At 37.8% G+C, this 22,305-nt stretch overlaps 1 protein-coding gene across 1 annotated transcript in view; it reads right to left on the bottom strand.

Annotated features, from left to right (window-relative positions):
• LOC5568431 (transient receptor potential cation channel protein painless) overlaps nucleotides 1–19,202 on the bottom strand; it is a 29,970-nt gene extending 10,768 nt beyond the window's left edge. Inside the window, exons 1-4 of the mRNA XM_001652211.2 lie at nucleotides 19,053–19,202; nucleotides 18,757–18,872; nucleotides 18,399–18,584; nucleotides 2,486–4,349 (exon numbers count right to left, since the gene is read on the bottom strand). Coding sequence (XP_001652261.2) covers nucleotides 2,486–4,349; nucleotides 18,399–18,584; nucleotides 18,757–18,804 — 2,098 coding nt within the window. The 5' untranslated portion in view covers nucleotides 18,805–18,872; nucleotides 19,053–19,202. The remainder of the gene's footprint in view (nucleotides 1–2,485; nucleotides 4,350–18,398; nucleotides 18,585–18,756; nucleotides 18,873–19,052) is intronic.
• Nucleotides 19,203–22,305: the final 3,103 nt, after the last annotated feature.

The raw sequence follows: 22,305 nt of genomic DNA, 5'->3' as shown, positions 1-22,305 counted from the left end.
GTTTTACTGATTAACATAAATTATATTATTTCATTTAGTATATTGTGAGTCCTTCACAATCAATGTTAACCGCATTATCAAAGATACACCGTTTACGGTATTTGGAAATTTATTAGAGAGGTTTTAATTATCCTGTAATTTACATATAAAGAAAAGATTATACATTGTTTTTCTTTGTACCAATTCCCATTTATTGTTCTACCGACTTCAACATTTTGTTGTTTCACCTTCCTTCGGATGGAACACTTTCCATGCTCCAAAAAGTACTACAGTACTACAAAATAATCGAAATTAGACTTTTCACAAAGTTTGTTGGGAATTTATAAAGGTAGGAAAAATGGGATCTTCATCATAGTTCATCATAGTATCATGAAACTTCGAGGTTCATACAATATATTATCTAAGATTTTAATTACAAATATTTTCAGTAAACAATGTATCGGTTTTAACACCAATTATTTTATATTAATAAAAGACGAAGAAAAAGAACAAGAATGTTTGTATTATATCCTACAAATACCACTTAAGCTTTTCTGTAAGGTACATTGTGAACAAGTTCCAGAAATTCTATGGTTTAATTCTTGAATATTAAGACAGGAACTAAGTATTTTTTCCGAACTATATAAGCTGCGATTACACAAAAAAAACCCAACAGACTTCTTGCAACACGTTTCATGTGTTTCTCTAGAAATCTGATATGCAGCGATTGATATAGGAATTTGTAAATCAATTACTAACAATATTGAAATATTTCTCGAGTAGTTTTTGAACTTGAAATGGAGAGTGGATAAATTTTAATATTTGTTTATGGAAGAATCATGAGATTACCATTCGTAAAAAAATGAAGTTATTTTTAGAACCTAAAACAATATTTCTTGGAACTTATGGAGAAATTTTTTGAGAAGTTCAAGAATGAATTGCAAAATCTTAGTTAATCTGGTGAAAACAATATTTAAACAAGTCCCAAAAGAATCGTGAGTGCGGTTTAACGAAAAAAAAAAAATATCTCTGGAGAATACTTAGATGATACTCTACCTAATTTTTTGGTAGAATCTTAGGGAAACGATAGTATAATTCTCTAAGAAATCCCTGAACAAATCGCTCGAGGAATCTTTGAGTAATTTCGCGGAAGAGTTTTTTAAATAACGGTTGAGCGTTAGGAACTTTTAAGGATGATTTCTTTAAACATTTCTGAGTTAAGTATTTTTAAACAAATAAAAAATATTTTTGAAAGCGTTTTCAAGGAATACGAGATGTTACTCCTTTATTTTGAAAGAATCTAAAACATGATATTTTGTGAAAAAAATACAAATATATTTGCGGAGAGTTTCTATGAGAAATCATAATTTGCATTTTTACAATTGAATTATTTTTAATTTCTTGTGAGATATTACGATGACGCCCGGATAAGTCATTTAGGTTTTTTGCAGGAAGTTTGGATAATTTTTGCTAAGATTTTTTCCAACAATCTTGTAGAGGATCTTTAGGACGAACTTCAAAAGCAAAGTTGAAAAAACTGTTTGTGAACTTTCCGTGGAATTAATTCTTGCTTGGTGATCTTAAAGACATTTTTGTTGAAACTCCTAGAGCTTGTTGTGCTGTTTTTTGGAGAAATCCTCAATAATTCCTAAAAATCATAATCAAATCATTAATGAGCAACTGGAGGATACTTTAAATTAATTATTGATATTTATGTAATAAGTACATAGAGACTTTCCAGGATAAATAATTAAAATAGTTGGTAATGCATTATCTGGCGGAATTCTTCAAGATATTTTTTGATGAACGATTTTCCGTGGAAATCCTTGGACAAAATCAGTGAAAACTGGTAAACGAGTTCTTGGAGAAAGCACTGAAAAGTACGAAAATAATTCCTGAAGAAAAGGCCGTAGGAATTTTCAGAGGAACCTTCTCAAAACACATCGATGAATACCAAAAATTTCATAGAAGAATAACAAAGGAAATTCTTTGTGATTTTTTGTTAGAACTATGAGACAGAAAAACAAATAATTAAATTCAATACAAATCTGTTAAAACTTTTGCTATGGATGCTATAAATCCGTGCTCACCAAAGTGCGGGCCGCACGTGATGTCTGTATCTCTTAAATCGGAAAAGCAAAATTTTTCTTCGGGAAATTGCTCTACTCTCAACGTTATAAAGAACATCAAACAAAACTATTACGAAAACTATCCACCATCAGGAATTAAAATGGTTGAAAAAACAGGGCTGAGGGTCACTACTACAAAACTATGAAACTAAACAATCTATAAAACTGTGAAATTTTCTAGGCCCCCCTAAGGCCCCCTCCAGAAAAAATTCCTAGCTACGCCAATGGCGGCTTCTAAAAGTTGTGATTTAGAATTCGTTTTTTTTCTCACTGTGTATAATCGCACAAACAAGCTTTTAAATGTCCCTAATTTTCCATACACATCTCGTGTAGTCGTGTAGTGGTGTTCCCATGTAAAGCAAATTGCAGTTTCTTACCTGTTAACATTACAACCGTTTTGAGCAGTGACGTTCTGATATCGGCGAATTTGTTGAACTTGTCTTCATTTCCATCGGCATCGCCGTCTGCCCCAGCTGCATTACTTTTCGCGCTTCCCACGTTGAACAATGTGTAGAAGCAAAATGCGAAGGAAACCAGAACAATGGAGTACAGTATCAAACTCTTGAGGAAATTTTTCGACACCGTTTTGAGCATCACCATGTGCGTGGATATAGAGAGCACTGGAAGCGATCCAACCAGCAGGGTAAATTCGAAGGCTGACAGCAGAATTACCACTGCTGAAATGACTTGCCGGATCTCGTGTTGGAATTCCTTGACGAGAACCGTGAATGATGCCACGATCAATACCAGCTCCATCCAGTTTTCCAACGACTTGAAATACATCTTTGCGTGTAGCATCATCTGACCGAGTTCTCTCAGCGCCATATATGTCGCACCCAACAACGACAGCATTCTCAGAGATTCTTTCAGGAACTGATCGACGTTATCCTGTCCGTAACATCCCACCACGTACCACGTGAAACACAGGAAGAAGCATGTGCATATTACGAAGTTAATGTAAAAGTATAAGCTAAGTCTTAACCACTTTATCAACACAAAACTGGAAATCACTGGATGCTTCAATAGATGTTTCAGATCTGACGATTTGGACATGTACACAATCGGCAGCATTTCGTCGGCAAAATTGCTGACCGCCACTGTTCTATCACCGGTGTAATTAGATTTGTATTCCGGTGGAACCAAACAGGAGTAATCGACATTGATTTCATAATCATCGTCTCCCGGTCGCTTGTCGTTGGCTGTGAGGCACGAGTCAAGGTAGCTTTCCAGCATTTCCGGACTCATTTCACAAATGGGCAGCTCCTTGAACATGTTCTGCTTGCCAATGTAGGCGGAACTTTTCAGCAGCAAATCTACTGCATCATCTACCTTATACTTTACGGCATAGTGGAGCGCGCTGAAGTCTTTGTCGTCTGTTTTGTCGATTTCGATGCGCCCATCGGCTAGTAAACATTTGAGGCATTTGAAAAACGGACATTTGTCCTTATTTTTGAGGGTGTTAATCTCTTTGATGACCAGCGACAGCAGCGGATGTGCGTTGATCTGTTTGAGATCCTTCTCCGTGTGTCCAACTAGGCTCAGCAAATACTCTAGAATATCGTGGTTTCCGTAACTACAACATCTGGCTAGGAGATCTGCAAGTCCCGAATCGGCGTCGAAAGCGTAATCGTCTTCACACAATTTCTTTACCGACGCTAGGGACCCAGCATGGACGGCAGCTTGCACCAGTTGTGTTTTATCTTTCTTCCATGCGGATGAGTCCTGTTGAGTCTTTTCCTTGTACTGTCTATACGCGATGTCGAACTTTGCGTCCTTGTGCGACTTCAGCAGAGATATTAGCACGTTCAAATTCGTCTCCATGACGTAGGATGGTATCTTGGTGCCCGGGAAGAAGTCCCCGATCTTCTTCCTCAACTCCCCCTTCCTGAAGGTGTCGACGTCCACGTTGGTCTGATTCAGGCAGTACTCAAGTATGTCTTTCCGCCAGTACTCTGAATTGGCTTTCCACGTTTTACAGTTCTTTACAAACACACCTAGGGGTGTGCGGTTATCCCCATTGGGAATATTGATGTCTGCGCCGTTCTTCAGCAGAACTTTAACACACTCGAAGGCGTCGCTCCAATTGCTTTTGTCGATCACCTCGAAGATCAGATGCAGAGCCGTTCGATTTTGATAAAGCACATCGACAGTTTTGGCGGAATGTTTCAACAGGGCTCGAACGTTGTTCGGATCTAGTGATGATACGGCAAAGTGGATGGGATACTGGCCACTCTCATGTTGCTGCAATGAAAAGAATATCGAGTTCTATTTTTAAACCAATTCCTAATCTAAATAGTCGTAAGTCATTGTCGCGATTGTTTACGACTTCAATGGAGGTTTTTGCTACCATAAGTGCACAGTGGTAAGAGTGAGATCATTGTTACTGCCGTTATTCGCATAACTGTCCCATGTCATTTATTGCAGTCATGTTCTTGTTTCACATTTTTCATATTTCAATGTGCTTATCTCGAACAAAATTCAAATCAGGAAATAATGTTTTTTGACGTTGGATAACGTCTTACAGCAACATACTGGGGTACAATTTAGAAAAACGAAAAATCGCTCGCGTCACGAAAAGTGGTTAGATTTTGACTGTTAATAACTTACTAACGCCTGCATAGATTTTCAAGATTCTTGCACCAATCGATTGGAAATCTTTCTACGAAGCTACTCCAACAATGAAAACTATTGATTTTCACGACTAAAGTATTGAAAAATTCGTAAATATCGAGGCATGTCTTATTTTTCATAGAAAAGCACATTTATCTTGCTTTTATAAGGTTTTGACGTAAGGTACCGCGGGGCAAGTTGGTAAATGGGGTAAGTGAAAACAATTGATATATTTCACTGAATATGTGAAATAACGTTTTGAACTCATGCGTAAACCTTTGAGGCCATTGAGAACATTACGATAGGTAAGATATTTCTGAGATTTTTCAGCCATTATTGCATAATAGAGTGAAAAATTGTTAACCTGTCAACTGTTACTCCGTAACAAGTTGGCAGCGTACAATCTTATTTTAATATTTTCAGTGGAAAAAAGTTGCGGAAAACAATATCCTGTACCACTTCTTAGTTGTCCTCTGTGACAGTTTCAAACTGCAATAAAAAAAGTTTTAGAATTAATTCGACGTAGACCTAAAAATAACTAAATTTAAACACCGTCAATTTTCTTATCAGGTGGGGCAAGTGAAAAGTGTATCATTAGAGATTGAATTTGTGTTTTCTCTTTAAGTCGCCATAAGTAAACATGGTTCGCAATAGGGTAACGACTGTTTATTTTGATCTTAATCGCTAACAGTTGGCGCCAGTGGCAAAAAGTATAGACAACAACCCTTCGAACATTCAGTTTATCTGTGCTGGCCGCTAGCGGCGACACTGATGTGTGTATTCCTTTCACTGATCGCGCTACGCTGGATTCTCAAATTTCTCAAATTTCAAACACAAGCGCATGGAAGAATGGTAGTCGGTGAACTGTCAAAACGTATGGGAAATAATGAAAAACGTAAATTACTTGCAATTAGGAAACTGGATCGAAAAAGTAGTGATTAGAAATCAAGCGTAATATGAATACATAACTTTTTGTGTTTAGTTCATCTTTCATTGTGCTTTCTTTGCTACAGGATTTCGTTTTTACTACCACTGAAAAAGAGTCATCTATTGCCTTTTCAGTTTTGAATATCGCCCTATTGTGCTGCAATTCAATTTAAGCGCGTTCTCCACGGATACGACGAGTCAACTGGATGTCCTTCGGCATGATGCTGACACGCTTGGTGTGGATCGCGCACAGGTTGGTATCATGAAACAAACCGATCAGTTAGGCCAGTTAGGATCCGGAACCCACTAAAGCAACCAATCTTAGTGGATCATGCGTGGACCTAACGTTCAACCGGAATATTTGTTTAGGGAGCAAGGGTTACCGCTCATGTTACTTCTTTCATCGACCGATTCTATCGGTATTGAAGTGGTAACTGAACCAACCAAATATTAACACACCATAGTAGGTCAGAATTGACATGCAATAAATAGTATGAAAATTGATTGGATTTTTATCAGTAGAAATCTTTCATAAGGTCTCAAGCTTGGAAATATAAGAAGCTAACGTTATCCAACGTCAACTTGGCGGTTGTATCTCGGAAACAACCTCTTACTTTTTTACGTTGGTTTTACATTACATGTAGAATACAAACTGTCTTACGTTCGGACACTTCTACAATAATGACAATCTAGAGTATTGTTGTCGGATCGCAGGTACACACTGTAGTGGAGATGGCTGGGTAGAATTGTTTAGGCATGGAAAATAGTTATTGTCGTTTTTTCAACAGGTTATGGGCCCATGAATGCTCTGGTGTACATATCCAGCTTTTTACGCCGGCTATAAAAAACCCGGGGGGGATTTGGGTTTGACATTCCTTGTTCCCAGATTTTATAGTTAGGTCTTAGTAGGCAGTGAAATGCGTTTGTTGTGTCGAAGATTTTCACTTCACTGTTATGATTTTTTTCCTATTTCGATTTTCATATAATTGCTATATTTAAAGGTGTAGTTTTTGTTTTATTTCATTTTTGGTACCTTAATCACCCTTCTTAGGACCGCTAAATGTAACGAATATTTGGCTCATCCTTGGTAATCCTCGTAATATGAATCTAAGAACGATGCTGATGATAAAATTTAATCTGAAAGCCGGTATTTTAGACGTTTGACAAATATCGATTTCTTTAGAACCTTGAACATGAACCTAGCGCAACCCTGAGAGGTATTCACAGAGGGTCATTGCAAAATTTCCATTAAGTCTTGAGAAGTATAATCCGCAAATCTCGATCAGGACATAACTTTACCCGAATCCTTGGCGGGACTCTCACATAACGCTAGATTAGGCGTAAAACGAAACAGTTTGAATTAGGAGAATTCTCGCGAAACATTACTAAAGGACCTATGTACAAATGAGAGATTCTCTCCTCTCTCGCTCTCTTTCGATTATAACAGTGCAATACTAAAGCTTTTGGAAAGTTTTTCGCTACAGATCGAAAGACAGTTTCCATGACTAGCGTTTCATACAAAAAACGCAACAGAAAGGGTTAATGTGACTCAGTTATTAATCAAAGAGAAAGTAAACAATGAGAGCCTCTCATTTGTACATAGTGTCGGGACTAACTAGGCCCTTTGTAATACTGGGTTATAAAATAGGTAAGTCTGGCAACACAGGACGTTGTGTAGAGGAGAGAGAAAAGGCAGTTGAGGATCGGCCGGTAGCGTGAACGGATAGTCGCAAATAAAGGTCTTTGTAAAAGTTTAAAGAAGTGCGTTGTTAATAAGTGAATCCGACATATTTGGCGACGACGGGATAAAACGTGATTTTTAAAAAGTGCAAATTTCAACTAAATCGGGATTCCCGAGATTATTTTTTTGTGAATCGACCCAAGACGTCTTTTTGGGAAAAAAATCTGTGTCAGTAGACGCGAGTGAACGCCATTTTGATTTGCGGTGAAGAACGGTTGGATGAGCGACAACGAATTGGGCCTGTTGTGCCTAAGCTGTGAGCGTAAGTGAGATAAAAAGAGAAACGAATAAAATGAAGGGGAATGCTGTGATGTGCTTTCCCAGTGTGTTTGTTAAATGAGAAAAAATCGCATGGCAGAAAGGAATGGAGAATGAGTATGAAAAAAATATGCATGTGTTTGGTGTTCCAGGTTGTGGTACCAGAAATTTGTATACATTATCAGTGCTAGTACGAAACACGTAAGAAAGAGAGAGCAATATACCTTATTGTACTGTGAAAAGAGATGTGTTCTTATAAGAAAAAAATGGGGAATTTGTGATGTTTTCCTTCGTTGACCTGAAGATACAAAGTGTTTACGAAAATGAAAGAGAGCGGTGGTGGTTTTGTACCATGGAAAGGATATGCTCCAGTAGAAAAAAAAAAAATAAGAGAGAGCAGCTGAAAAAAAAAACAAATGTGACAAAGATACACAATATTTATGAAAATGATAGAGAGTGGTGGTGGTTTTGTACCATGGAAAAAAGTGTGTTCAAAATTTAAAAAAAAAATGTAGAGAAGGCGACTGAAAACAAAAACAAAAGTGACAAGGTATTCATGGTATGTCCAAGGAATGAAGTTGTGGGAAAAAAAATGTTGAAAAATACAGAGATTACTACATGATTGTGGCTGTGTATCTGCATTGAATGCTACATCAATTGGGTGAAAACGGTTTTGTGCTGAAGATAGAAAATAATAATTATTGTAGTGGTGATTTGGTTTTGTACCATTGAATGAGTTGATTAAGAAAGAGATGGTTATGTACCGCTGGTGTCGTTGTATTATGGTTTTGTACCAAAAGAAAGAAATAATGATAGCTGTGTGCCGAACAAATGATTACGTAATGGTTATGTACCAATTTGAAGACTGTTGCGTAAACTGGTGATATGTTGACATGATAACATTTTGAATAAATGAATTGGTAAGTGTTACTTAACTGATGTCGGAATGAATCACCGTTAAAAAAAATACTGGTAATTCAGCACAGAATATGAACAATCGTTGCACGCTCAACTAGGGTAAGTCGAATATTCTATTTTGTAATTGTATAAATATTTAGTTCCAGTTGAACATGGATTATTAAACATTTCGTAATGTGGAAGGTTTTATTGCTACTTATTTATAATTGTAGGAAAAAAAAACATCCTTATGCCATTGCAGATTTTCTCATTTAATATACAAAAAGGGTGAAATTAAACATACCAAGTAACGGTGCTTTAATCACATTATTTCGATATTGGGAGACGCACGTCAACAGCATAAAAGGGTTTTCCTTTGGTTAAAATTTGAGTCTAAATATAAAAAAAAATGTTCACAGGATGGCTTTGCAAAGCAGAATCAAGCCTTTTGATGTTTCCATTGAAACCAGTCGTTTACCAACCGAATGGGAGACATGGAAACTAGATTTGGAGTCATTCTTTTTGGCACATGGCATAGACAAACAATCGGACAAGCGAGCGCAACTGGCATACCTTGGAGGTCCTGGTTTACAGGAGTTACTTCGCCATCTTCCTGGAATCAATCAGGTTCCACACGTAACAATCGATCCACCATACTATGATGTCGCGATCAAATGTCTTGATCAATATTTCGAGCCTTTTCGTCGTAAGACATACGAAAGGCATCTGTTTCATCAGATTGTACAACAACCCGGCGAAAGGTTCACGGATTTTGTAATGCGTATGCGTAAGCAGATTGCAAGGTGCAGTTATGATCCTAGTGTGGTGGATGAACTCATTGCGGATCGTATTGCTCAAGGATGTGCTTCGGAGGAGCTACGGACGAAGTTGTTACAGAAAGACCGTACTCTGGATGAAGTGCTAACGTTGGGAACAAGCTTGGCAGAGTCACACCAGCAATCCAAGAAACTTGGCCGTCCCATTACACGCCACGAACCGGAAGTGTATGCAGTATCAAATCGACCGTTCCGAAATGACCAACAACCAATGAAGCGTCAGTTCGGTTTTCAACCTCGCTATCAGCCTAAATATAATCAAACCAACCGTTTCAGTTGCTACGGTTGTGGTCGTCGAGGACATATTCACGGAAGTAGCGAATGTCCAGCCAAGCATACTAATTGTGCTGCTTGTGGGAAAGTTGGGCATTGGGCTAAACGTTGTTATAGTTCCGGTGGAGTAAAACGTAAAATGAACCATCCTGTATCGTATCCTAAGGCAAAGCGAATCCGTGCGGTAGCTGAAGAGATCGAGAAGGAGCAATCGAAGGATTACGTATTCTATGCGATGGGAGGCAACGTGTTTACGTTTAAAGTTGGAGGAATTCAAATACCTATGACCATCGATTCAGGATCGGATGCGAACATCATCACCAAGAAGGTATGGAAGGAATTGAAGGAAGCTAAGGTGGATGCAATGGAAATGACAACACAGGCAGACCGATCGCTTGTTGGATATGCCAGTAAGCAGCCAATGCAGATTGCTGGAACATTCAATGCACAAATCGAGGCCGGAGAGAACAAGACCGTTGCAAAGTTCTATGTGGTCGAGGATGGTCAGCGCTGTTTACTTGGCGACCGAACAGCAAAAGAACTAAACGTTCTAAAAGTCGGATTTGACATAAATGCAGTTGACACAAACAAAAACAAACCGTTTCCGAAAATTCGTGGAGTTGTCGTCGAAATACCGATTGACCCTGATGTTCAACCAGTTCAACAAGCCTACAGGAGGCCACCAATCGCGTGGGAAGCAAAAATAGAAGCAAAACTGAAAACTCTATTGGATCTGGACATCATCGAACCAGTTTCAGGGCCATCTCCATGGGTATCACCAGTGGTTCCAGTTATGAAAGATTCAGGTGAAGTTCGTTTGTGCATCGACATGCGCAGAGCCAACCAAGCAGTGTTGCGCGAATCGCATCCTTTGCCTCTAGTTGACGAGTTGCTTGGATCGGTTTGCGGAGCCGTGCGATTTTCGAAAATCGATATTAAAGATGCCTATCATCAGGTCGAAATTTCGGAACGCTCGCGGCCAATTACCACATTCATAACCAAACAGGGTCTATTCAGGTAGAGAGAAGTTTTTAATAAAACGGGGTTTTCTTGTTATTAGTAATTGATTTCAGGAAAAAATAAATACTGTAAAAACAAGTTTTATTTTCAAATACGTTTTTCCTAACTTTTATAATTTAGATACAAACGACTCATGTTTGGAGTAAGTTGTGCACCCGAGCTATTCCAAAAGGTAATGGAGTCAGTTGTTGCGGGGTTGGATGGAGTCATTGTATATTTGGATGATGCAGTCGTTTACGGAACTACAGTTGATGAACATGACCGTAGACTGGCAGCGGTTCTCGAAAGGTTTGCTGAGTACGAGATTCTGCTTAACGAGAAAAAGTGCGTGTATAACACTGACACTTTAGAATTTCTGGGTCATCAGCTATCCGTTGAAGGTGTAAAACCAACGGAAAGTAGAATTCTAGCCATACAGAGTTTCCGAGAGCCTCACAATTTATCAGAATTAAGAAGTTTCCTGGGTTTGGTTTGCTACGTGGGAAGATTTGTCCCAAACCTGGCGTCATTGACAGATCCTCTGAGACAACTGCTGCGTTCGAAAGATCAATTTGAATGGACATTGAAGCACAATTCTGCATTTCAACGGATTAAAGATGAAATCTCTCAAATTCATCATCTCGGGTTTTTCAACCCAAAAGATCAAACCAAATTAATGACCGATGCCAGTCCTACCGGACTAGGAGCCGTGCTTATGCAAGTAGACTGTAAAGGAAGATGTCGGGTGATTGCATACGCGAGTAAGGCCTTAACGGAGTTGGAGAGGAAATATTTTCAAACAGAGCGAGAAGCTTTGTCGTTAGTCTGGGGAATCGAAAAGTTCCGGTTGTACCTTCTAGGCATCCGGTTCACTTTAGTAACTGACTGCAAAGCTCTAAAGTTTCTTTTTAACCCTAGATCGAGGCCCTGTGCCCGCATTGAGCGCTGGGTTCTAAGGCTTCAGGGATATACATTCAAGGTAGAACACGTCCCAGGGTCTGAAAACATAGCAGATGCACTATCGAGATTAAGTTTGCCAGTAAACGAGACGTTTGATGAACCGACTGAAGGATATATACGGAATATCGTTGCAGAATCAATACCAATGGCAGTAACGTTTGAGAAGGTCATTGAAGATTCTAAAAATGATGCAAGTATTCAAAAAGCCATTGAAGCATTACAGGAGGGAATCCGAGAGAATATGCCCAAAGAATTCAAACCGTATGTTGATGAATTATGCTCGGTTGATGGCGTACTCTTGAGAGGTAATCGCCTAGTCATCCCTACACAGCTACAAGAACGAATAGTTACTTTGGCCCATGAAGCTCACCCAGGAATGGCAGCTATGAAACGGCGGCTTCGCCAGAAGGTATGGTGGCCACAAATGGACAAACAGGTGGAGTCGTTTGTTAAACGGTGTAAAGAGTGTACTATAGTTTCCTGTCTAGGAGCTCCAGAACCATTGAAACGCACCAGAATGCCGGAAAAGCCCTGGAAAGATATCGCAGTAGATTTTATGGGTCCACTGCCCTCAGGTCACTCGCTGTTTGTAATAGTTGACTATTTTAGTCGTTTTACGGAAGCAGTTGTTATGAGAACGATTACCGCAAGGCGTACAATCGAGGCACTGCATGAAACCTTCAGTAGATTCGGTGTTCCCGAGTCTATTAGATCAGACAATGGACCACAGTTCATTAGCGAGGAATTTAAAACATACTGTGAAGAATATGGGATCACATTGCTGAGGACGACACCGTATTGGCCACAGGCCAACGGAGAAGTAGAGCGGGCAAACAAAACAATTTTGAAGCACCTTAAAATAAGTCAAGAGACAGGAAGTGATGATTGGATGTGGGATCTAAGATCATTCCTATTGATGTACAATTCAACCCCCCATGCATCAACTGGAGTGGCTCCATCAACTTTAATGTTTGGACGCATATTACGTGACAAACTTCCTGCTTTCGGAGATGTATCATTACGAATGGATCAAGAAGCAATACGTGATAGAGATTGGGAGCGGAAATTGAAGGATGCGGAATACTCGAATGAACGCCGGCAAGCAAAGCATTCTGACCTAAAGGAGGGCGATGTAGTAGTGTGCAAGCGAATGGTGAAGGAGAATAAGCTGTCGAGCACATTTGCACCGGAGGAGTATGAAGTCATTAGATTGGAAGGTTCAGATGCCTCATTGCGGTCAATCAACTCGGGTCGGGAAGTGCATCGAAATGTGGCTCATCTCAGACGGCTGACAAGTGACAAATCGGATGAACGTAAACAAACGGAAGAACCAACGTCAACGGGAATGAACGAGAATAAATCCATAATTGACGACAACGTTGCTGGTGAATCCAACACCACACGACCGAAAAGGCTTCATCGTATTCCAGCTTATCTTAATGAATACGAAACGGATGCAGTGTAAGACTTTAAAGAAAAGGGGGGATGTCGGGACTAACTAGGCCCTTTGTAATACTGGGTTATAAAATAGGTAAGTCTGGCAACACAGGACGTTGTGTAGAGGAGAGAGAAAAGGCAGTTGAGGATCGGCCGGTAGCGTGAACGGATAGTCGCAAATAAAGGTCTTTGTAAAAGTTTAAAGAAGTGCGTTGTTAATAAGTGAATCCGACACATAGGTCTTTTAGTAATGTTTCGCGAGAATTGCTAATGCAGTAACATTTGTGACCACTCGACAATATTCTTCTGAACATTCGCCCACGACTCGAAAATGTTTGACAGACTTATTCTAGGTCAAATGACCTTCTTATTAAATCGCAAAGCCGAATGACGTCTTTATGCAAAACCAATTATTTCGTAGCCAATAATTGTATCATGAATCATCATCGATAAGGCACTTATCACTGCTAAATATAAACCTAAAATAGATAGTAAAGCACATTAGAAAAATAAGAAAATCAAATACCTATTCTAGTTTGGATTTTCAGATACCAAGAGTGGTAAACCCGTTAAACTCTGGCATTACATTGTCAACATTAGAAATTTCTATCTCCTCAAAGCTTATTTCGATTAAGCTATAAAAAAAATTATAGTGTTTGCACTAAATGTCAAATAGGGGTGGTTCAAATATTATAGCAATTTAGCGTAAAAAGCTGGATAGAGGTAATTTCACTGAGGGACCACGAGGAAGCAGAACCTGGATGAAAAGGCAGAATCTCTCTGAGGCGATAGAGCCTAGACGATGAGGTAGCGTCTGGACAGAAGGCAGCTTCGACGAGGAGTCGAAGGCCAAGATGCAATGGTTGAGGCTGACGAGATGCGGTTGCTGATTGATCTAAGGACGAACTCAGCTTTGTTGGAAGGAACTCGGTAGCTTGGTACAAGGTACAGTTGACCACGAGGTGTATGGTGTGGCTGACCAGGAGGAGCTCAAGGCTTGGAGGGGTTCGGCAGCCAGAAGCAGTTCAGAGGACAGAAGGCACTAGATGGCAATTGTGCGGCTCCAAGGTTGTGTGATGAGGAGGAGTGTTGCACACAGGTATCCCACACCCTGTAGTGGAGGCACCTGAGGGTAGAACTGCAAAGGTAGTGCTATGAGCGAAAAAGATCGTAACTCAGATTTCAGTCAGATACGGAGAGATCGAGACATAGAACAAATTTTTAACGAATACTAGATTGAAAATCACTCTGTTGCCAAGAAAATCAAAAACAAACAGATGAAATTTCGTCTTCTCAAATTGTTTTGAATCTCTAAAATCTAGTCTAGTAACCTTTGATAATGAGCATATCGACATACGGAGAGAAAATATGGAACGAAAATCACATCGAGATATGGAGATATCGAGATAAGGAGGATATCGAGGCATGGAGAGTGAAAATGTATGCAGAATGAAGGGACCGAAAAAATCATCGACATAGGGAGAGATATCGAGATGTAGAACATCGAGATGTGGAGAGTCGACTGTAGTTCCAAAATAAGATTCACCGTCAAACGGGGTAACTTGCAACAATTTTCAACTTCAAAGCTATATGGATTCAAAATTTAAAGATTCAGGTGAGACAAAAACCATCTGGTATCCTAATCGTCATGTAAATAATACCACGCGGATTTCATTTTACCAATATTTTGTTTTCTGGGATCAGGAGAGACGAATAATATGCATTTTTAATGCTACCCCTGATGTGGGGTTACATGCAACACACAGTTCTAAACTATTAAAAATATATCGTATATCGTGTACCATGATAACAATTTTCTGCAGTAAAAGCATGACAATAATCAGAAACAGGCTACTCTACTCTTAAAAAACTAATAATTACTGATTGAATAATAAGTATAAACCTTGGTATAAACCCAATATAATTGTAAGCTCCATTGGCATTGCATAGGGTGTCCTTACGAGGAAATTCTAGCATATCATAAGTCTTGACAGTTATTGGAAAGCCATTGAGCCGTTTTAATGCAACTTTTCAACAAATACAATGGTATTTTAGGTTTTACTTCACATAACTTATTTTTTTATACATATTTAAATTAGCGCGACGTATTACATATTGAAATATATGTCTTCAAATGGTCGGTGTTGGTGTTTTCATCATATTTCATGTAGAAAGTTCCCAATGGTAGATCTGCAAGTTAATTCGTACACAGATTTTCAAAATTTGTCATAATTTTCATGAAGAAAATAAAACTTAATCTAATAATAATGTGATTCTTGTGAATTTTCTAAGATTTAGTACAAAAAATGTATTGAATTGATAGAGATGCAAAAATTTGAATGTTACTGAACAGACTATATGTTTACTTTTGCCTATGCATGTGTTTTCGAAGACAAGCGACAAGCATTATCAATCAATTGAAATCAAAATTGCTGTTGCAAGTTACCCCACTAGGGTAGTCAAAATCGTTTTTGAATTTTTTTAGTGTTTAAGCATCAAACTATCAAAACTTTTAGATTGTCAATTTGTACACTACTAAGTACTGTAACTGATAGCAAATGCCTCGAATGACATATTTCTACCGTTTGTGTGGTACGAGGAACGTTTTTCAGCATTAATTTTATACAATCGAATGTGTAATATGATTTTCATCTTAAGCCAACCAACCGAAAAATCAACAATACCCAAACCCTTGCCAAAATCTTCTGTTGTATATCTAAGGTCAATAAACGGCGGAATTAATTATGATGATTTGACTCAATGCTAAAACAAACGTCAGTTCGGTTACATGTCGAAGTGTTGCAAGTTTCACCCCTGTTGCAAGATACCTCGTTTGACGATACTTATGTCGATTTTCTTTATTTGCACTGCCTGCACCGTTTTCCCACCGGTGTAGCAAAAGTTGCACCAAAACCGTTCTTTTATTCCGCAGGTAGCACACCGTTTTTACAATCGATCGCCACCGATGCAGAAAATCCTACACCCTGATCGAAATGGGTGTAGCAGGTAATGCACTCTTTTTACCAATACATATATGGTTCTTAGCTGTCAGTGGCGCTCTTGTTTTGGTAGATTTCTTGTTTTCGGTAACGAACGAGCAAGATTCTTCATTTTGCGATCATTTTCGGCTGAGCGGATAAAAATTGATTTATTTCAGAATTGAATATTTTTAATATAAATAAATACAGATTACACAAGAATAATAAGGGGTATTATTATGTATGGGTATGTTTTATCAGTAGGAACTTTTACAGCTTATGTCAGAAAATGAAATTCTTCTTTCAAATGTTTGGGTTACAAGTATAACAGCACTACATTAAAAACATTTTATTTTAGTCAAGTTTTCCGAAATTCGCTCACGGGAGCCAACGAAATAGAATCAGCATCGGCTGGAGCTGTATGTTTCCATATTTTAAACACGGATTACAAAATCTCTGGTTCTATATTTTTCAAAACTAGTCGATTGACGAGCAATTGATAATAATTTTTCATTGATGTTCTAATGCAATGATTGATTTCTGTTGCTCTCTTCGCATTACTTACTACAAAAAAAAACTGATTCACCTTTTGCAGAGTGAGCTAGAAACATTGCTGATGTATGAGTTTTGGCGAAGTTATTAACCAGAGAGAGGATCGTTGAAGTCAAACAAGTCCTTAAAGGATTGAAATTTGAAAATTCAGAATTTTGAATATATTTTATTGAATTACGAAACATATATCAATTATTCCCAGAAAAAATAAATTTGTTTTCATATACCAAACATTTATTTTCGTTTTCGGCATAGTTATGTTCCGAGCCAGTGCTGTAAACAGCATTAACAAACTATCCAAAACACAAATGAATCTAATGTTTCCGAATCCCTACAGCACATCAAGAATAACAGAAACAGCTGTTCTATCTGTTTGTAAAATGGCATATTGTTTTGGTTGACGCCTTCACTAACACCATTATACGCTGTCAAAATATTGCACCGAAACCGTTCTATTTTCCAGTGTCAACTGTTACACTCGCACGGTGCACCGTCAGGAATAATCGAAAACGACATTATTCATTTTTTTTCGTTGCTCTGTTACTGATATGATAATCGAACTGTTATTTTGTCATTGAGAGATATTCAGCCTTAGTTAAGTAAGCTTACCTTACCAGCTTTGCTTAAATATCTTTCAGCACGAATTTGAAAATAAAACCAACATCGTTTCTGTAGACATTCATAGAAAATTTCCGGCGTGTTTTAGCTTTATCCTTGGACGATTTTCACTGCTTTCTGTGAAATCTCCTTCAAACTTCAAAGTTCCTTGACAAACTATCGGATTGAAGAAATTAACAATTATGGCTGTTACCACCATTTCGAACCTATCAGCAGAAGTTTGTATGCAAGCTTCAACTGATACCTTTCACAGTGTTTTTTTTCAGTTTTTTGTTAGTGGCTGCTCAAAGAAAGTTTCTTTCAAAACTCCAAGCAGTTGATGAATATCTAACTTGTCTTTATAAAATTTCTCGGCAGAAACTAATCAGATTCTGTGGAAATTGTTCAAATTTTGTGAAAATGTTGTTTGATGGTTCTCGAGGAACCGTGAGTTTGACAGGTTGATGATGGATTTTCCCAATTATCTAACCTGCAAGAATTTTTGTTGGATTTTGACAAGATCCGCTTTTCAAGTTTCTTATCTTGGAAAGATGCATAGTGAAGTTCTGGCTAGCTTCTCAGTATACCTATAGACTACAAAGAGTTATTGCATTATGTGTGATGGATTATTGACGTAAGTTTAGGGTGCAACTAGCAAACATATCTGTTGAATCACTATGAGACTCTCCAAATACTTCAATTTCAAGAACATCATTGTATGGGGTCCGCGTGATGTCTGAAGAACTTCAAAGGGGGTCGCAGCTTCAAAATGGTTGAGAACCACTGCGCTAATGCAGACTAAGTCTTGATTAGAAGAGCTGGCTGATAGCGACATCAGTTAGTAGCACGCGGTGTGAAGAACGAATATAGATATCTATATGATTAGATTATAGATCCATGTGGGAGATTTATGTGATATTGGTAGATCCATATGAAATTTGTTGTTTGACTAAAAGTTTCCATCGTACTCCTTGGATTTTTGTTGCAAAACTTTCATTTTACTGATAAAACCAACTATTGATTCTAATTAACACTTTTTTCCTTATATTATTACGAAGAATATATTTAAATTTGTCACCAAATCTGTCATCACAAAGCTCACATCATCAAACTCTTTTTTCTCGATTGCATGTTTTGAACCATGGGACAATTATGCGTAGAACGGCAGTAATACTCATCGTTTTCCCTCATTGATAGCATGTAATAATGTGCAAAAGCTACCTACCGCTTGCTCATCCGCGCCGTTGTCGAGGCATTCCTGAATAAACTCGGCGCTACCGCTTCTCTGGCAAGCTAGTTCGAATACCGTAAAACCCGTGCGTTCGTCCCGCACATTCGGATCGGCGCCACAGCTCAAAGCGTACTGAAAGTGTTTTATGTTTCCCTCGACCAGACTGGCCGCCAGTGCACGCTGAAAAGATGGGAAAACGATGATATGACACTATTGTAAAACATCATCAGAGGCGAAACGATTCGTTCTGAGATGGGGCGTGTCTACTTCAATTTCGGTTGATTTTCCTATTACTTTCGGCGTTCTCAATGAAGGTACACCCTCCGTCTAGATTTGCTGTTATCATTCTTACCTGTGGATCAGCGATGCACAAAAGCTGAACGTTGTTTACGGTGCTCATTATAGCCCGAATTTCTCACACTTGACGGGGGCAAAACCGGTTTGTGATCGCGGGCCGCGAACGGAAGCCTATCAAAGAAGATCGAAATGTTTTGCATGAGTCATGACGCGGCAATCAAGGTTTCTACTAGCACTATTCCTGTAATTAACAAACCACCGACTGGAGTGAGTGTCACAGCAACTAGTATAACAACTATTCCCCTTGTTCACACAATTGTTCAACCAGGCGAATATAAAGATCAAACCTACCAGCTTGGCGTAAGGTGGATGTTTTATAACTCTGGAATTAAACCTGATGATTCCAGTGCGAAAGCGCGATCTACTAAGCGTATAGTTCGTGTCTCTGGCCTTAGCAGTACTAAGACTACGTGCGAATGACGGTGACACTCGTGGTGTGAGCCCACACGTGATGGTATGAGTTCGTCCCACATGTGGATACGGCATACTGGCCATTCATTAAGTGGAGTTTCGGCATGCATTTCGATAAGCTCTCCACCATACATCGACATGGAGCGGTTTGGGCACCGAGTTTTGAGATTGCCTTTGTTATTTTTTTGTCGATCAAGCATATGTTTTGTTGATACGATGCGAACTATGCTAATAAACATAAAATGATAAATTGTCCTCGGAACTGTGAACTGGAGGCAATTTGATCACCTTGCTTGATTTTTTTTTTAAATATTCTGTTATTATTGAATAAAAAACTTCATCAACCTCTTGTTCAGAGTTTTGTTTGACAATATTCAACATTTGATTAATTATATAAATGAAATTAAAGGTTTGAAAGTTTTCATTTTCCTAGCAGGATCGCGAGTGCGTTGAAATTATCCTCACGTTTTAAACACGATTCAAGAGTTTATTGATCATTGTGTATAATGTCGGATTTGAATTTTACTTCAGATTTTGGAATTGCAGTGCTCCTTGCTTCAACAAAGGAATTAGTTAAAGTTTCTGTCAATATCAAGTTTGGTTTGCAAAGAAATGTTAACATCAAGATTACTATCGATATATGTTTCATATGTATTCCAGTCGCCTCGCAAACAATTGAATATGGAGATGATAGGATGGAGAATCGCTTCACGTGATATTTGAAATGTAACAGGGGCATGATCAGAATCAAAATCAGTGTGAGTAACCAGTTGGCTAAAAAGCTGACTATAGTCGGTTAAAATCAAATCAATCGTAGAAGGGTTTCTAGAAGAGGAAAACAAGCAGGGCCAGCAGGGTATTAAATTGAAAAATATCCTGAAGAGCATCCATCAAATACAAATTTGCTGCACTGGAATTGCTTTGCAAATTATTTCATGAGCTATTTTTTGCATTAAAGCCACCAATCACAAAAAAAATGTTCTATACTTTTTTGAATTTATAAATAGATTATTAGAGTATGTTTTTATTTTAATTTTTCTCCTGCAAAATTGAAGTGAACTGTTAAAGTTCAATTAGTAAAGAAGTTTATGTATCAAGCTGGGTTGCAACAGAAACACCCAAAGTTTCAGAAACTTTAGTTTCAAATGACGAAAAAAGTTTATGTTTTTTTCGCCTATTAATGATAATTGCAACTCCCCCACATACACGATATACGAATGTGAAAATGGCAAATTTGGCAAAGAAAGTTCTCAGTTAATAACTGTGGAAGAGCTCTTAGAAACACTACATTGAGTAGCCGGCTCTCTCCCAGTGGGGACGTTAATGCCAAGAAGAAGAAGAAGAAGAACTCCCCCACATGCTCCATCCAGTCGGTCTTTACGATTAAACAAACAGTTTGGATTTCTTTTAAGTTTGGATCCAGGTTTCAGTAATAACTGCTATACGTATGTTATTAGCTTTTAGAAAATTAAACAGCTCGTCCTTTTTACCATTCAAATAACGAGCATTCCAATTCAAAATATTTAAACAATATTCAGATCCATTTGAGAATCGTAATCCAATAAAAAAATGTTAGTGAGTTTTACACACAATGTCCAAATATTGCATCAATCTTTTGATTTAATTGTTCAGTTAAAAAACCAAAATCAAAATGTTACTAGTAGCTGCTGAATGATTTTCTGATGATTTTGTGTTGCGGTTTTCCATTGATAAAGATGCAGAATAGAAGTTACCTGCGGCGGCATTAGAAGGAGTGTTTCCATTTGATTTGATAAAAAATAGAACGGTTACCATAGGAAGAAAGTTCCCATTCGAACGGATTTATTTTTGTTTAATTAATTCAACATACTTATTAAATTTGTCTGTGTATTAAATCTAATTGAATTCATTTAGGAGGAGATCCTCCAGTACCGGGCACCTAAGTCGCTAAATTCGTGATTCAAAAACTATTTATTAAAATAACGGTCTTGGTGCCTATTTAGGATAAATATTAACATTTTTGTAGCGTACGAAAATAAATTTGACAACATAAATATGAAATTTGGCATTGCATTTTGCCGATGTATTTCAGTGTCAAATTGACCAATATTAAAAGGTGGCACCCAATACCGGACACGATCTGGAAATGCCTCGAATTTTGTAAATTTATACATCTTTGAGTGTTTTTACTCTAAGATTCGTATTTTACTGCCAATTCAATGAATTTGCAACATTCATATGGATAATTTGGGTTTTACTTAGTGTACAAGTGGATCATCAAAAAACCTCTTTCATATATGATAAAAATAACACATTTTACGTGTTGTTCATTCTTCTCATTCATTTAATTCTTCTTATTTTTTGTTGCTTCTTTGATACCATGATCAATAAAATCCATTAAAAATGAATATATTTGAAGACCATTAGTGCAAAAATTACAAAGATATCATGTAACAAATGAAGCTGTCCGAAACTGAGGGACTGGAGGTGCTAGACCAAAAATGTAGTTTGACCATAATTATTATTTATATACATTATTTTGGCATATTCAAAATCATTATCAAATAAGTTCAAATTTAAGGCGATAAAGATTGGAACGTGCAAAAAATGATCAACTTCAAATTGATGTATTTCTATTAAAAATGCGTGTAAAAAAACCTGAAATACTGCATTTGAAAGTTCAGTGTATATACAATGGTTGCTATGATGAGTTTTCACCTTTTGCTCTCCAGTTTTCAAAACGACGCACGGTGTCTTTTCCATGTAACTTTATAACAAAAAAATCGGCATGTCTCAAATTTGGACCAATGAAAGACAAGACCTTCCTCTTTCATTTGCTGCTAAAATAAAAATAATCCATCGGGGGGTCTAGTGCAATTTTTTTTGAAATTTTGTTGTTTGTAATATCATTTTAAATCCACCGTAAATTAATAAATTTTGGTTGGGTAAACAGTTTGAACGGATTAAGATGAAAATGTTGCAAAAATCTAGTGTCAGTATCATGTAGATTATATTCTAGACAGCCTAAAAATTTACGGGCCGAGGTCGGCATTTAAATTTTAGAGTTGCCTCTCTTTTGCTTTCATCTTTTGTTGAAATTTGCATTGCTTTTAAATCTAAGTATTATTATTATTTATCTTTATTAGGGAGATTT

The sequence above is a fragment of the Aedes aegypti genome, chromosome 3, assembly GCF_002204515.2.
Source record: "Aedes aegypti strain LVP_AGWG chromosome 3, AaegL5.0 Primary Assembly, whole genome shotgun sequence".
In the NCBI taxonomy this organism is placed as follows: Eukaryota; Metazoa; Arthropoda; class Insecta; order Diptera; family Culicidae; genus Aedes; species Aedes aegypti.
Note: the sequence above shows the minus strand (reverse complement) of the source record. Positions and strands in the feature narration are given on the sequence as shown.